Consider the following 17,037-nt stretch of genomic DNA (forward strand, 5'->3'; position numbering starts at 1 on the left):
ACGGCTAGAAGTTTGAATTTCAAAGTTTCCCGCCAAAATTGAATTTGAAATCGAGTGAGCAAAACTATATCATGTGACATATCTATGGAAAGAGCTCGACGAGTAGATTCTGGATCTGTAATCTTCGACAAATTTTGAGCTCGTATGTAGAAGTTATGGACGTCCGAAATTTCAAAAACTTTCTCCCCCACTTTTTGGAAATGAAAAGTATAAAAAGGCATCTTCTAGAGAATCTTTTGACCACCTTTAATCACCCAACATTTTTGTATACATGGCATCACACGATTGGCTCTTTTCCTTAATAACCTTTTAATCACATGGCATCTTAAAGGGCCCCTATAGACCTCAACCTTCCCCTAATGTTTGTGTGGTGGTCTTTGATGTGGATGCTTCTGCATCTCGTATAGATTTTGTCTCTTTCGTGTTTATGTCCCCTTTTGGGTTTATGTCCTGTATAGACTCCTTTTCCCTGTCTTTTAATTCGACCTTGGTCTCGACAATTTGTTGTCTTTTATTTTTCTTCGGTCTAGAAGATTTTGTTTTCTCTTTTGGGTTTTGTTTTAAAACATGTTCTTCTACCCATGTTGAGGTATTAACACCATATTAGATAATTTGGGAAAAATCCCATTCCCATTTGAAAAATGGGAGCATGGTGAACTTGTCCAAAAGTTTGTCAAAACCCCCTCATGTGACATATCATCGGAAAGATCTTGAAGAGTAGAATCTAAATCTATGATCTCCGACAAATTTGGAGTTAGTATGTTTAAGATATGTCCAAAACTATATGGAGTAATTGATTCCCAAAATGTGAGATTTTTTCCAAATTACCTAATATTGACTTTATTGTCTTTTGCGTTCTTTTTTACTGTTTGTTGTGCCTTGGCTTGTCAACATTGATCGAATGTTTTCGGATTGGATACAATGATCAAGTTGTGTAAGCTGTTATTCTGTAAACCCATCATGAAACATCTCCTCAATTGAACATCGTTTAATTTTTCCCATGACTCACAACGTGAGTCCAAGAGTTTTATCCAAAGGATAAAATCTCTAATGGATTCATTGGGTTGGCATTCAATTGTATAGAGTTCTGTTGTTGCACTCCAACGACACCTTGTCAGGAAAAGCCATGTATAAAGGCTGATTTCAAGGTTTTAAAGTTGATCTTGATCGTCGGCATCAATGTGATGAACCATCGACTAGCTTTTCCCTCAGCATAAGTTCAATGCATGTACCTTAGTGGGGCAATTGGGATTTCCAAAGGCTTCACATCTCTCTTCAAACATTTGAATGAATTGAACAGGGTCTATTGTTCCGTCGTATTTGCCCATAATTTTAGAAATTTGAAGGGCCGTATTTCTGTATGATTCATTGAGGCCCTATATAAGTGCTCTTGTCAGAAGAGATTCAGTGAGTCCTTAGACCACCCCCCTTCCTAGACTATTTAGTATGTCCAGGGTATGGGCATCCAGGAAAGGGTTGCCACTTATAGGATTTGCGGGAATGTTAGGCAAGGGACCAAAGCCCGGTTGAATCCAAGTGACAAGGGGTGTAAAACCCAATGACACGCTTGTTATAGACATGGCCAATGGCATGGGGAGGTGAATTGGTGGCATAGATCTCAATGGCTCGAAGATGTTAGCCATTGGGTTGAGTCCTTGAGTGATCCTTGGAAATTCCTCTATCATGGCCATGTCAGAGTGCCTAAATGCTCCTTAATAAGCAATCAAAGTTTTTTTTTAAACTTTCCCATAGCCCGTTACTGCCTCAAGAGGCTTGGCGTACTCTTCGTTGGATCAAACAGGTATCCGTCTGTCCTAATTAGCTTAGGTGCTATACGTACGTGAATGACCTCTGAGATATTTTTTCAGAAAAAACGTATGCTAGGAACTTCCCAGATGGAAGAGGAGGTCCTAAAACCTATTTTCCATCACTGTCTCTCAAGGTGAAAAAAAATTCGAGAATTTTTTTCCCGTTTTGTAGGCACGTTTTTTAGGGTATTCCAAAAGGAATTTTGAAAAACTATGAGGGAGTTATAGTATTTTTGGAGTACTACAACTTTATTTCATTGAGTCATCCGGGATTTTGTCATCTAGACCCTCAAAAAGTAGCCCGAATATGGCTCATCGTGGTTTTCACGCTGTTTTTTTTTGTGGTTTTTGGGCTGTTTCTTGCGTCGATTTTTGGGTCAAATTTTGAGGTTGCTAGTTGGAGGCCAAAATGATCGACTTTGACTTCTGACAACTACATCCAAACTCAAAGAGCTCGATGTCATCTTTCCGATGAGTCCTAGAGCGCCTTCGTCGGATATATGATTTAGGAGATACGGGCCTCCAAACTGGGGTTCCTCCCCCCTTCCCACATGAAACTCTGGTGTTTCACGTCAGACTTCACAAAAAATTAAATTTATTTATTTTTTGCCACGTGAACTAGTGTTTCACTTTGTGAAACGGTTTTCACACATGAACCGGACTTCACATGGATATTTTTTTTTTCCACGTGAACTGTTGTTTCATGCTATGAATATGAAAAATCACAAAAACAATAACAAAAACAACAAATTAATCTAAAAATTAAGTAAAAAGCATTATTTTAAAAAACAAAAAAGAGAGCTATTCTACACTAAATCACACACAAATCACCATCAAATCCACATCTTTTTCATGAAAAACCACTAATCAAGATAATAGGCAGTGGGTTGTGTAGATTAGAGACAAAACGATGGAAAAAGCCGAGGGATGGCTCCCCGACAGTGCCAAAAATGTTATGGCTCACCCTAACCCTCCTTGAGACACATCCAAAAAGAGCTTACCTAGTGAACCGCAACTGTCATGAGGATTTTTCCAATGGCTAAGCCTGTAACCCTTGAGGTCTCCAAGCTCTACAACTCCTTGAGAATCAATTCCACCGTGTCTCCTGTGAGCATTGTCACACCGCTGTGTTGCACTAGAGGTCCTCGTCCCTCCTCTCACCTCACTTCACTCACACACACTCACTAGCATGCCTTAGGGAGAGAGATTAGCAAGAGGATTAGCAAGAGCAAGACTCAATTGCACAATGGGAGAGTATGTTCTATTATGAGAGAAATTGACTTATATACATGGCCATAAGTGTTCACACTCACTTAAACTGTGGCCGACCAGGCAATTTAGGCTCATAAGAGGCCTAATGCTATTACAATGACTAATCTCATAATATATGATCCATGAAGTACATCACTTAGGACTTCATCCTCACTTGCTATATCCTCACTTGCTACCACATGCTCTTGAAGTGGGAATCGCCATAAATACTCCATCACACCATTACGAGCGCCCATCCAAGTTGTAGCTTTGGATACTATTGCTTTATATCTTGAATGTATGACCCTTTGGTGTATCTACCATGACTCCTTAATGTAAGATAATGGCGGTAGTTCTTCTTAATTCTAGAATTGGATTAACATACATTCGACTCTCAGAGAAGCTTGGTAGAATGCAATTTCACATGAGAACCTCTCCAATAGCTGATTCAGGCACCTTTCGAGGGTCTTTTGATGTTTTTTTTAACAAGAAGCTCGAGCTAGTTTCTAGCTACTTATTGATAACTACAATGCGTGGTTTAAGCTAATGGATTGAGATTAATTGAATGATTAAATAAAAACAAAAACATGAAGAAAAACACAGAAATTGAAAATTGCTTGAATGTTGAGGGCACATGGGAGAACTCACTTGCTTCTTCCCCGATTTTGGTGAAGACTTGATTAATGCTCCAACGGTCCAACCTTTGGGTAATCTCCAACAAAACACAAAAAAAATAATTTTAATTAACCAACCGGTGGATTTGCATCCCAATTAGGAAAAATCAAACTCTTGCTAATGAATCAAGTAGAGGACCCTAAGCCAAATGCCAATCCTCGGCAGCAGCGACGCCAAAGATGTTAATGGTTTAACATGCTACCTCACAAGCACAAGAAAGAAGAAGAAGAGAGTGCATGCAAGGGTCGAATCCGATGAATTTCACTTGGCCACAACCCTATTAGGGTTAACTCCCCGATGTGAGGCCGCTAGGGGCTCACTCTACACTTTCTTTTTGTCACCCAAAGAGAGATCCAAGCAAGCTAGGTAGGAGCAAGAGGGAAGGAGCTAAGGAGAGCTCAACCTCTACCTCAAATTGTATGCAAACAAGATAAGGTGAAGAGCAATGAGAAGGGAGTGAAGGAGAGAAGGAAGAGCAATACCATTCCTATTCACATACACCAACAATCACAAGCAAGCAAGCCACCATAAGCTCACAAGAGAGAGGGAGAGAGAGAGAGAAGGCAAAACTCAATTGAGACAAATGGAATTGTCCCTTTTCATATTCCATAAAATGTCTTATGATACATGAGCTCATATTTACTATGTCCAGCTGCCCAATTATAAATGGGGACCCAAAACTAGTCTTCCTAGTTTATCTAGCTCTATGTACATCAAGTCCATATGACTGGCATTACACATGATGTAAGCTCGGTCATCCCTTGTTTCATTTACAATTGGCACTTAACGCAGTTACAAAAACATGGACTACAAAGGGAGTGTGGTAGCTGTGCAAAAGGTCATATTAACCAGAGTGGTTAACACATAGGCTCTATGCATAAAGCCTATGCATAGATCTTTATGCATAGGCTCTATGCATGAAGCATGTGTATACTATGCATAGGCTTTATGCATAGAGCTTGTAAGAAGCCTATGCATAAGCTTGCAAGAACCCTAAACTAACCCTAAATCCGGAACCCAAGGGTGCAATAATACGTAGAAAAAAGCATAAACAAGAAAAACATAAAGAAAACTTACCTCTTTTTTATGAAGCCAAAGGAGAGGTTAGGTGAAAGGCCTACAAAACTAAAGAGTAAACAAAGTGATTAAACATAATTAGTAGAGGGCTCTATGCATGCATAGAGAGCTCTCAACATGCATTTAGAGCCAAACAAATCACAAAACCCTAAAATCCTAAACCCTAAACCCTAAAAAGCCATAAAAACATAATAGTAAAAATGGGGCTCTTATCTCAAAATGCTAGAGTTGTGAGTTATTGACTTGAATAGGCCTACAAAATAGCAACAAAATAATTCAAAAAGTTAGTAAGTATACTTCATTTTAAGATATTAGCAAGAAAGAGAAGAAGGAGAAGAAGAGAAAAACAAGGTGGGTTTCTTTAACCTAATCCTAATGCATAAATGATTGAAAGATAGTGGTTTATGTTGCCCTAACCCTAGCTTGCACATAGAAGTGCTAATAGAGAGCTTTGATGGAGAGATCTCCAGGAAAGCTCTCTATTCGCACTTCTATGCGCAAGCTAGGGTTAGGGAAAGGGAAAGGAAAGAGAGGGGAAGGGAAAGCAAAGATAGTGTTAGGAGAAGGGAAAGGAAAGAGAGGGGAAGGGAAATAAAAGCTCACCTCCAACCAATGAATGAGGTCCCTCCACCATTGCCACATGAGGAGGAAGAGGATCTCATCATGAAAGACTTGGTGAATGACTTCTTTGAACGGGAGGTCATAGATGATAGAGAGCAAGCTCCAATGTCACAAGAGGAGGAAACCTTGGATAGAGAGGCAAGAACCCCTTTCTATGAGAGATGTTTATACTCTACACTATGAGCAAACTTGGAGCTATTAAACTTGCAAACAACTTATGGATGCCAGAGTGATGCAAGTGTCACAAGTCTTAGGTAAGATCACCTCATTCTATTCTCTTGAATACAAAATGTCTAGATATTTTGACATATGATTTATTATGTTATGTTTTAGGCTTCTCAAGAAGATTCTTCTCCCTAAAAATCTATTACTGGACTCACGAGATGGGTCTCATAAAATGCTCTCTATGCTAAGTATGGATTATATAAAATTACACGCATGTCCCAATGATTGTAGGTTATTTAGAGGGGCTAATAAAGATGCAACACAATGTCTACAATGTGGTTACATATCCTTAAAGGAGATAGATCCTACATCCATTGAGATGGCTTGTCTCAATGCTATTGAGGCAATGTGTATGATCGAGGAAAACTTTCCTAGAACAATTCTCACTAGCCAATTTCATTTTATGGTGCATTTGGTTGATGAAGTGGTGCTTTGTGGTGTTGTTTATGTTCGATGGGATGTTTTTTCTTGAAAGGTTCATGAAAATGTTAAATGACTTTGTGAGACAGAGAGCATGCATGGTAGGGATGGTTGATGCAAGAGTCTCTTGTGTATATCTCAAAACATCTCTCTCACATAAATCCTTCCATGCCACAATTGTGGAGCAATGAGGAGGATGACCGACTAATCACTAATGTGCCGTAAAGAAAAGGAAGGCAATGAAGACTAGATGAAGTATTATGCCAAAAGGTGAATACATTCTGCATTCTAAATAGTCTCATCATGGAGAAGTGGATCGGGAGATACAAGGACGCAATCAATAGATGAAAGGACGAGAGAAGAGCTTTCAGAAGAGCAAATAGATGCTTTCCATTCTCGCCCAACTTAGAACCTCTACCAAATGTGATCAATATAGAATGGCTTCATATTGCAATATTGATGGCATCAAAAAATGAAGAGATGATCACAAGAGAAGAGCATGAGTATGCACAAGGATGTGACCCTCAAGTAAGTAAGTATATTCTTCATCTCTGTCTCATGATTGTTGTATACATTTTTTAATGCACTATACTAAATTTTATGCTTTTTTTTAACGTTAGTACAAACTATATAATGCAGTATGGTCAGAGGGAAGGCACTTTTACATAGAGAATGTGGATTCTAAAATAAACACATTTGATTGTGGTGTGATAGCAACTTTTGAGCAAGAAAGTCAAGATGGTATCTAGACATGATACCAATGTCATACAAGACAATCTTGAGTATTGTGGAGCTATTCAAGTTATTCTTGAGTTTGGTTTTAGAGCATTTAGTCTATTCATTTTTTATGTCAAATGGTTCAAGGTGATATATAGAGGTGCTCAAGTAACCGTGAGATGGAACATCCAAATGGGTTCTTTCAAATTGATTCCACTGAGTTTTGGAATGATGAGAAAGATAGTTTCGTACTACCTCAACACTATGATAGGTTAGTAGCCCAACCAATCACCGGTAAATCTTGATGTAGTATAATAAAAGTATAACCCCTTTGATTTGTGATCTTAGGTTGTGTTTCACGAATGATCGAATTGATCCAAAGTGGTGATATGTTATACAATTTTCACCTCATTCAAAACATATCCTTCAAGATCAAGATGTTGAGGCCAAATCTTTGGATGAGGTGCAAGTACTACCTCAAATCGACTCATTGAAAGAAGATAATGAATAAAACAATTTAGAGGAAGCCAATCAAGAGTATGAGGAATATCAATCGGAAGAAGATGATGAGTCACCTATCGATCATCATGACAATGCTTCATTAGATAATGATAGTGATATTGATATGGAACCCCTTTTTTTCATTGAGCTTCCATTAGATATAGACATTAATGAAGCAACAAATATGGATCTATTACAAGATGGGATAGATTCATGATCTTGACATTGTTTCCCTTTAAAAGTTTTCAACTATCTTTATTTTTTTTCTCGAAACATGGCTCCAAGGTTTTTGATGGATGTTTTTTTAAAACTATAATCATTTTCTGTATGTATGCGACATGTATAACTTAAATTCAATACTTAACAACTCTCTAAAATTCTATGTGAACGAGAATAACAACGAAATCTTGTTGCTACTGTCACTATTGAGAGCAATGAAATTACACTATAACAACGAAATTTCACTACTATTGTTATTGCTAAGCAATAAAATTTCGCTACTAGGCAACAAAATAGTAGCAAAATTTCACTACTATGATTTGTTGAGCAGCAAAATATCACTATTGACTAGTGCTATTTTGTTTGCTGAGTAGCGACATAATTCCTCGGTATCCCGAAAGCCTAAACGCTACTATGCCCCCACGTGCTGTAGTGAATTCAAGACATCTTCGAGATTAGATTTAGAGCTTTCAAAGTGTTCATCTTTGATGTTAAGTGGTTCAAAGTGGTATATAGAGGTACTCAAGCAACCACGCTAATTTGTTTGCTAAGCAACAACATAATTCCCCGACATCCCGAAAGCCTAAATGTTGTTATGTCCCGACATATTATAGTGAATTCAAGACATCTTAGAGATTAGATTTAGAGCTTTCAAAGTGTTCATCTTTGATGTTAAGTGGTTCAAAGTGGTATATAGAGGTACTTAAGTAACCGTCAAGAAGCATCCAATATTATTTTTTGTAATTTACTCAACTAAATTATGGCAAGATTCAAGAGACACATACGTTCTACCACAACATTGTGAATAGGTTTGTACTTGATTTTCAATTTTGATGAATCAATAGATCAAAGGAAGGCAATGTATATATTTTTAATAATATTTTGTGGTTATTCTTTTTAGGTTGTGTTTCATCCAAACTAAAGAGATCCTACTTAGTGGTATGTAATATAAGTAACTCCTTGATGTAAACGTATATTTCAAGATCAAGATGTTGAAGAAGAAATGCACGATGGACCATCATTGGAAGACTCAACTAATAATCAATATGAGCACCATGAGGACCAAGAAATAGAACAACCCCATTCATAATTTGAGAAATACAATACTACTACCTTTGGCTTTATCAAATGAAATCAATGAGTCTATGTGTCATAACCATGATGGTAATATCTCTGCATCTTCTTCAAGTAGTGAAATAAGACTTTGTATTGATACAGGAGCCATCGAAATGATGGAATTAGAGATAGACCAATTGGCATGCATGGATTTATTGCAAGATGAAATTGATGATGGTATTTTATATATATATATATATATATATCATCATGACCTATGTACGTATTGATCGATTTGTTATGATTTGTTAATTTTATTATTGTATTTGGATGTTTGACAAGTTTTTCGGACTTTAATTTGTTTTATTTTTTTTTCACACAAACATTTTGTTTTTTACAACACCACTGAGCAGCGTTTATATCGACGGTTATACCGGTGGTTATAGTATCGTTTATAGCGACATTTTTAATGGTGCCTATAGCAACGTAATGTAAAACGCTACAAACAAGCATCGATATTGCTTGCTTTTGTTGTAGTGATGGATAGGTGAATATATAAAATTGGAAGCGCAAATATAGATAGGTTATTTTGTTGTATGAACTTGATAGTGTAGGAATATTGGGAGAATCTTTTAAATTTTCTATATATGTGTTGAAATGTAAAATTTTGGCAAATCTTTCTCCATAACTCACTCAAAACTAGATTTTAAAAAAAACTAATAAAACTTTGAATGTAAAATGGCTTCGACTTTTTTTAGGAGACACCTCCAAAAATAGCGAGAGCCCCTTTTTTTCTCTCTTTATTTTATCGAACTCTATATTTAGTATTACTTCTAATCCAAAAGGAGATCCCTAGAATAAATGCAAATAAAATTTGTAAAAAATCCCATTCCCATTTGAAAAATAAAATCAAAGTGAATCTATCGAAGATTTTTTCATAACCTCCTCATGTGACATATGGTTTGGAAAGATATTTAAGAGTAAAATCTAAATCTATAATCTTCGACAAAATTAGAGTTAATATGCTCAAAATATAGCCAAAACTATATTGAAAAGTTGATTCCCAAATATGTGAGATTTGACTTAATATGCTCAAGATATGGCCAAAACTATATTGAAAAGTTGATTCCAAAGTGAGATTTTATCCAACTCTACATGTAGTGTAGAGATTTTATCCAACTCTACATGTAGTGTTAATTTTGATCCCGAATAGAATAAAATGTAAAGAAGAAAAATATAGATTTTCTATTGAAGAGTTACTTGTCCATTGAGGGATGACCCAGGAGGAAGGCATCGAGGGCGATGGTGAAGGCGTCTTGGGAGACGGCGGGGGAGGAGTAAACAACTCTGGGGATGAGGTGGCGGACAGCATGTTGCATGGCTCTCACCTGCGGCGCGGGGATTCGAGAAAGCGTGTCCACTACGTCAACTCCGCCGTCCACCACCTCCTGCTCGCTTATGAAGACCGAATACTCGCTGCTCGCCAACGGCAGATGCCACTCGTATTGCTGGTAGGCTGTGCTATTGGCAAACACCACGGGCACACAGCCAGCCACTATACTGTCGAAGAAGCCCTTCCTCGTGGCGCTGTCCCCCCTTGGCTGCAAACAAAACACCGACTTCGCCAATGCTTTCACTACCTCCTCTGGCTCCTCTTCACATGCTATTGCATTGCTAATATCATGCCCCCCACTGTCATCCGCACTTGCCTTTAGCTTCTTTATTTCCTCCCCTCCCATGCACTCTACCGCCCTGCACCTCTCCCTGTTGCCTTCTGCCTTGCATTTCCTCATCAACTCCATCCTGAACTGCCTCATCTCCTCCTTGTCGAAATGCCTGCTTGACGCCCCTACAAATGTCACCAGCCATGGCCTCTTCATTCTTTTCAACTCTTCCTGATAACACAGGCGCGTGCATGTCAGTCTTGGGACATTAAAATAAAGCTCATCATTTTATCTAGGAAATGATCAATATATTATCGTTCCATTTATCTACTTTTCAATGACCCAATCCTCGCACTTCTCATTTGTTTTGTTTTGCAAACCGGGTTACATGACACAAAATGTGTCCCATAAACTCGTACAAGAAAATGTGTCCCATGTGTCCCATAAACTGGTACAAGAAGAACACTTTTGTCACTAGTTTATCTATTTGCTCACACCACGAAGTCTTAGACTTATCTACTCTTCTCATAATGTAGTTTATCTATTTGCTCACACCGCGAAGTCTTAGACTTATCTACTCTTCTCATAATGTCATGCATAACAAAGGACCTAAAAAGGGTTGGTCCATCATAATGTCATGCATAACAAAGGACCTAAAAAGGGTTGGTCCATGTAGGGGTGTGAATGTGTGTACGAGGTGAAAGGTTTGATTCCTCCTTGGCCCCACAATGCATATTAATGTGTCTGAGCTATGTGATTGACTTGGGGACGTGACATGTTGAACAAAACACTAGTCTATGGATCACTTAGAGTTATTTGTAACAATCGGTGTACACCATTTGAAGTTGGAAACAAGTTCACGTTTTTCCATGAGGCGGGGAGATGGGTGTTCGGTGGACATTTGTGAATCCCCCTAACTTGGGATGGACATACTTAGCTAATGGCATATACAACCGAACATTACGATATAATTCCAGAGATAAGTACCATACTATGTACGAGGGGCTCAGACCACAACTTTAAACCCTAGCCTCCATTGCTACAAGTCTTTTGAAGAGCTCATGGAAGAGTCTTGAAAATTGATAACATGAAGTATGAAGATCTGCTCCACATAAATATGACAACAGACATACACCTAGCCATAGCAATATACCTACATTGCCATACACTAGCCATAGCATAATATACCTACATGCACATTCAACAAATACAATAACATAACGTACACAAATTTCTACTTTCACACAAACTTATACGCACACACCTAGACACATGAGTAGTTGTGAGTAAATTCTTGTGTGCACATTATATATTTAAACATTCACATTCAAATATGATTATTCTGTAAGGGATGTGTCATCAGGTACAGGACTACCAAGTTCCATTGGAAAGGTTGATCATTATTCATAAGTTCATTGTAGGACTTCATAAGTATAACTAGAAGTGCCCCAACTTATCTAATGTTATATATGGACTAGCCAAAGAAAAGTAAGCATTTATGGACAGACCTCTTCTTTCAAAACCGAGAGATGGAGGAGTAAGCACGCAAGCATATATACACATAAGAACATACATATTTATTCCTACACATACGTTTCAAGCATCACATACAAAACACACTGATGTTAATGTGCACTTATATTGGAACCAGTTCAATTTGGTGCACACACCCACTAGAACGTACAGACTCTCTTTCACACACACACACACACAAACACAGTACACACTCTCTCATTTGGTGCACACACCCACTAGAACGTACAGACTCTCTTTCACATACACACAAAAACACAGTACACACTCTCTCTCACACACACACACTAGAACGTACAGACTCTCTTTCACACACACACAAACACAGTACACACACTCTCTCTCTCACACACACACAGAGAAACACAATACTCTCTCTCCCTCTCTCTCACACACACAAACACAGCACACACACTCTCTCTCTCTCTCTCTCTCTCTCACAATTAAAAATTTACAACTAAGCATGAGAGGGGCTTCTGTTTGCATCTCTCATTCACTCATACATCACAACTTACCTGCCAAATTTGGATGTCGATTGGTGAAGACGGGTGGAACAAGGTGGGGTAAGGCAAGCCCATGTCGGAGTCGGAAAACTTCCTTTCAATGAGCAACCTGGTGACGTTGCTGAATTGAGGCTGACGAAGAAGGGAGGTGCCCCACGGATACTGGGACTCGAAAGGGTCTCTGTCGAAGTCCCACGCGATGCGCCCAAACACCATGAAGTGGTCATCCCCTCTTCTCTGCTGCCACACTGGGTTACCACTCAACCAGCCCAGTAGCCTCTGTGTAAGCTCATCACGAAGATGAAGATGCCGAGAAAACAACGTAAACCCAACATCAATGCCAGCATAGAAAGGTATATAGAAAGCATTTGCCTCATTTGGATCCATGGTTACACAGGCATACTCTTTCATCTTCTCATGAAAAATAACCTCCAGAGAGAACTGATTCGTGCGATACCATGCACTAGCCGGTATAAGTTCCACCTCCTCATCTGGCTTATTTGTACTCGGTGAAGGCACTGAGGGGCCAAATCCTTTATTTTCCAGCCTATCACAAGGTATACAATACCACTTCTCACAGTACTTGCGATACCCCGAGCTGCATTTTTCCAGCAGCTGTTGATTGAATTCAGCAGGCAAGGGGTATGTATAGATAAGCTTCCCTTTGCAAGCTTCGGCCGTGTTGTGAAGCTTTGCCTCTTCATTAATAGATTGCAGGGACACTGCATTCTGATCGGTAGGCAAAAAGGGTTGCAACTGATTGTAATTAGAGCTGCTAAAACAAGGAGTATCCACCAGCACTAGATTATTATCCCTTGCATTATAAAGCTTCTTTCCAGTGAAGCATAGCAAGAGAAAAACAAGAGGGAGCACTATCAAACGAGCTGAGCGACGCCTACAATACAGCACCTTGTAGTTTTGATTCTTTGCAAAGTGCATGTTATCTCGATTCACCATCAAGTCCATCGCCATGTACAATTAAAGCTTAAACTTCTCTAATTAGCCAGCTCAATTTTCAGAGCTTTGGAGTCCGTTGATCTTTAAATGCACTCTTTTCCACAGCCGCTAACTCTCCATTGACCCTACCCAGGTCGTGGGTCTTGCTGCCTCACCACCGACGTTAGTAAATCTTTGTTTGTCGCCATGGAACACTGCAGACACGCACTCTTCTCCATGCATGCATGGACAATTTTCAATCTTCGAAGCTTCTGCATAGCTGCGCTCTCATCGGGACAACCCAAGTACTCTTAAATAGTTTAAAACCATAATCATGTATCTAGCGTGGCATAAAAGTCAAACGCGCCACACATATCCACATAGCAAGTACTAGAAGCTTTTGAATTTGTAAACAAGTAACAAAAAACACACACACACACACACACACAAAAAGAGGAACTTGGCTAAGTTCACATAGCAAGTACTAGTAGCTTTTGAATTTGTAACAAGTAACAAAAAACACAAAAAGAGAGAGAGAGAGAGAGGAGGGAACTTACCCTAGCCAAATTGCATAATTATGCCTATCTAGAAAAGAAAATCTTAGGGGGGCTTTGCAAGGTGCTAGGAGAGAGATCTCATGTTTACAATGGTGGAACTCTGAGATTTCTGTGTTCTTCACAAGTGTATGCATGAAGAATATATATGATAAAACCACCATGCAAAGGCCTTAGGGACATCACATATACCCCAAAATGGGGGGTTCATGTGCTTTGCTGATGCATATTATGGGCATGATGGTCACCACACCCATATAGGATCTAGCAATTTGTAATGTGCTCCTCCATAACCCTACAAAAAGTTGAGTGCCATAAGCAATCGTGCCAATTAGATCCTCAAGATTTGTTGGAATTACAATCATCTTCTAGGAAGTAGTCTCCATTGCATGTTTCTTTAACAATGTATGTACACATGATGTTTTCTTTATTTGGCTAAATGGCTTACTTGTGAGGCATGTCCCAACAACTTGCATACCCAGTTGATTTACTAAATAATTAGAATGGTAGTATCTATATATGATACTTGTGTGTGTGCATGTCTGTACCTAAAATGACGTGAATAAATAATTAGAATGGTAGTATTTATATGATGTGTGTGTGTGTGTGTGTGTGTGTGTGTGTGCATGCGTGCACGTGCACACACACACACCTAAAATCAAGTGAAATATTTCATGTGACTTTAGTAAAAGGTGTTTTAATTTTCATGGACTTATAGACATTTGCATAAAAATTAAGGTACTTTTAATTGGAAAAGTAAGAAAATTTATTAGCATGGTCCAAAAAGGTGCAAGTTTTTTACCTCTAAATTTACTAAATGGGTGTATATAAGATGTCATGAAATTTCATAGATGATGGATTTGTAAATACCTTTTGAATCACTACAACATAAGCCGCCCGTAGGCGACACTTGTGTGCGTCGCTATGGCCATCGCGAGTCTGGGCATCAATGTGGTGTGTCGCATAAGCGACGCTCAAGGTGTCGCATAAGCAATGCATATGCATCACTGAAGCATTGCTTTTGCATCGCATAAGCGACGGCCCCAAGCATGCATCACTTATGAGAGACATGAATATCTAGGGCGTTGCGTATGCGACGAGACGGGCATTGCATAAGCGACGCTCAATGGATATTTTAATGAATAAAAAATTTTGTTCTCAATTCATGCTCTCTTGTCGCTCTAGTATGTATTTGCATTGGTAGTATGTATTTGCATTGGCTGAACAATGGTTCTCTCTCTTTGTCTCTCTCATTACAATACTTCTCTCTCTCACACACACATATACGTACAATATCAAAGCACTCATTCTCCCTCTCTTGACTCGAATTGGATTGAGATCACACATTAAATTAGAGCGCTCTATCTCGACTCGAATTGGATTGAGCACACATTAAAGAACTCTCTCTCTCGAAGGTCGAGCACACAAGTGAGAAAAGATCAATTCAACATAGCGGATTATAACATCGGTAAGCAAATTACATTTGTGCACAAAGTTGAACAAAAATAAAAGCTCGTGTAAATATATGTAAGCGTACAAGAGTACAAAGTATATAAAGTGATCAAATATCTGTAAATGGCAAAATATAAAGAGTACAAATGGTAGAATGTGAGGCCGGCATAGTCTACCTAATCCTATACTCATGTCTATGTGTAATAGTACGTAAATCTATGTACAACTTCGCCTCCAAATACAAAATGGGACTCAAAACAAGATAGGGATCTAGAGCAAGGAGAAGGAGGATCATCTAGTCTCCATGGTCTATACCCTCGTCGTCCTCATGATATTCATCATTCCTTGATGCAGGCTGCTCCATCAACATAGATTTGCAACCCATGTCACCTGTCACTCTACCTCCATCATGCCCTCATCATCCTACAACTCCTATGGTTTAGAAAATGTAATTAGTTGATGTTTGAATACTTTATATAGAAGTCGAATGACATTTAATCTAGATTACTTACAAAAGTAGCTGGTGGAGATAGTTGGGTCTTCAAAAACCTATAACCCCCTAATATGTGGTCATCTCTATCTCTCGTAAGGAGTGGGCTCGTGACCATAGTCATTTACCTATTATTTAAAAACCACATATCGGTTGATATAAAGAACATAAGATACACACCGAACTCCAAACATTCCAAAAATTTGTCACTTTCTTCCCCCCTTTTTTGTGTGTACACCAGATCTCTTTCTCTCTCTAAATCTTCTCTCTAAAACGCCCTGCACTCCTTCTCCATGGAAAAAAGCGTCTTTCTCTACTCCAAAAGCCATAGCTAGCAGATCTGTACTCCTAAATGAGCCTTCTCTCTCCAAACCCACAGTAGTAGCCATGGCTTGCACGGAAGAAGCTTACCATGAGCATTCTCTCTACAGTACTTGGTCCTCTCTCCATAGCTAGCAGGTCTGTACTCCTAAATGAGCCTTCTCTCTCCAAACCCACAGTAGTAGCCATGACTTGCACAGAAGAACCTTTTCATGATGTATTCTCTCTCTATATTGCTTAGCAGCCATAGCTTGCACTAAAGAAGCTTCCCATGATGCATTGTCTCCTTTGCATTTTCGTCTCACCATTGCCAACCCTCTCTATGTTTCTTTGGCTCCCTTTCTGGCTTCTTTCTCTATCCACAATGCAGCTCTAGAGAAGCAACCCTCATCTCCATTCTTCCCATTATTTTTTGATACCATATCCTGCTCCTTCCACTCCTATTCAACCCAAGCTTACAAGCCTACTTTCTTGTAGATGGCACTACAAGACATCACCAATAAGCCTTCTAAGATCCGCCTTTAGGTTAATTTGGAGACAAAATACGCAACCCTACGCAGTAGGCATGTTGCACCCAATATTTCATACGATCAGCTTCGAATGCAAGGAGCAAAGGCCATTGATCTTTGGATTGATGGAAATCTTTATCCAACCAGATCCAATATCTGGTGCCCCTCCACCATTCAAAAGCATTACAAGTTTTCTTAAGTTTGTTGGTGATGGTTTCAATGGGCTTCTTGGCTATTGTAGGAGATTACACATGTTGTGGCTAGATGAGGCAGCTGAAAAGAGGCAAACACAATTTGCCTTCGACCAGCTTCAAGCGGCATCGACTAAGCAGATCAATAGTTTGATGCAGAGGATTAAAGAGCTCTCAGAGGAGCTTGAGGTGCAGAAGAATAATCTAGCGGATCGTGTGCGCACAATAAATCAATTTACCGATAATTATGTTCGTCTTCAACACTCCACTCGTAATCTTCGGCGTCGTGTTCACCATTTCACTCACCTTCCCAT

General features: G+C 39.0%; 1 protein-coding gene across 1 annotated transcript; it reads right to left on the reverse strand.

Moving 5' to 3' along the window:
* Positions 1-9,652: 9,652 nt before the first annotated feature.
* LOC147637477 (putative xyloglucan galactosyltransferase GT13) lies at positions 9,653-13,260 on the reverse strand. The gene is made up of 2 exons (XM_086798894.1): positions 12,283-13,260; positions 9,653-10,465 (listed from the first exon to the last, which is right to left on the reverse strand). The coding sequence occupies exons 1-2, from the start codon at positions 13,240-13,242 to the stop codon at positions 9,827-9,829; spliced, it is 1,599 nt and encodes a 532-aa protein (XP_086655020.1). The 5' UTR covers positions 13,243-13,260; the 3' UTR covers positions 9,653-9,826.
* Positions 13,261-17,037: the final 3,777 nt, after the last annotated feature.

This window comes from Cibotium barometz, chromosome 6 (assembly GCF_041138505.1).
Source record: "Cibotium barometz isolate CiBa-2024 chromosome 6, ASM4113850v1, whole genome shotgun sequence".
Taxonomy (NCBI): Eukaryota; Viridiplantae; Streptophyta; class Polypodiopsida; order Cyatheales; family Cibotiaceae; genus Cibotium; species Cibotium barometz.

What these genes read in the sequence shown, in the direction of transcription:
- LOC147637477 (XM_086798894.1), bottom strand. Translation starts at nt 13,242, where the DNA reads ATGGCGATGGACTTGATGGTGAATCGAGATAACATGCACTTTGCAAAG. An exon ending in TCGACATCCAAATTTGGCAG is followed by an intron (nt 10,466 to 12,282) that starts GTAAGTTGTGAT and finishes CTGTGTTATCAG; the next exon opens with GAAGAGTTGAAAAGAATGAA.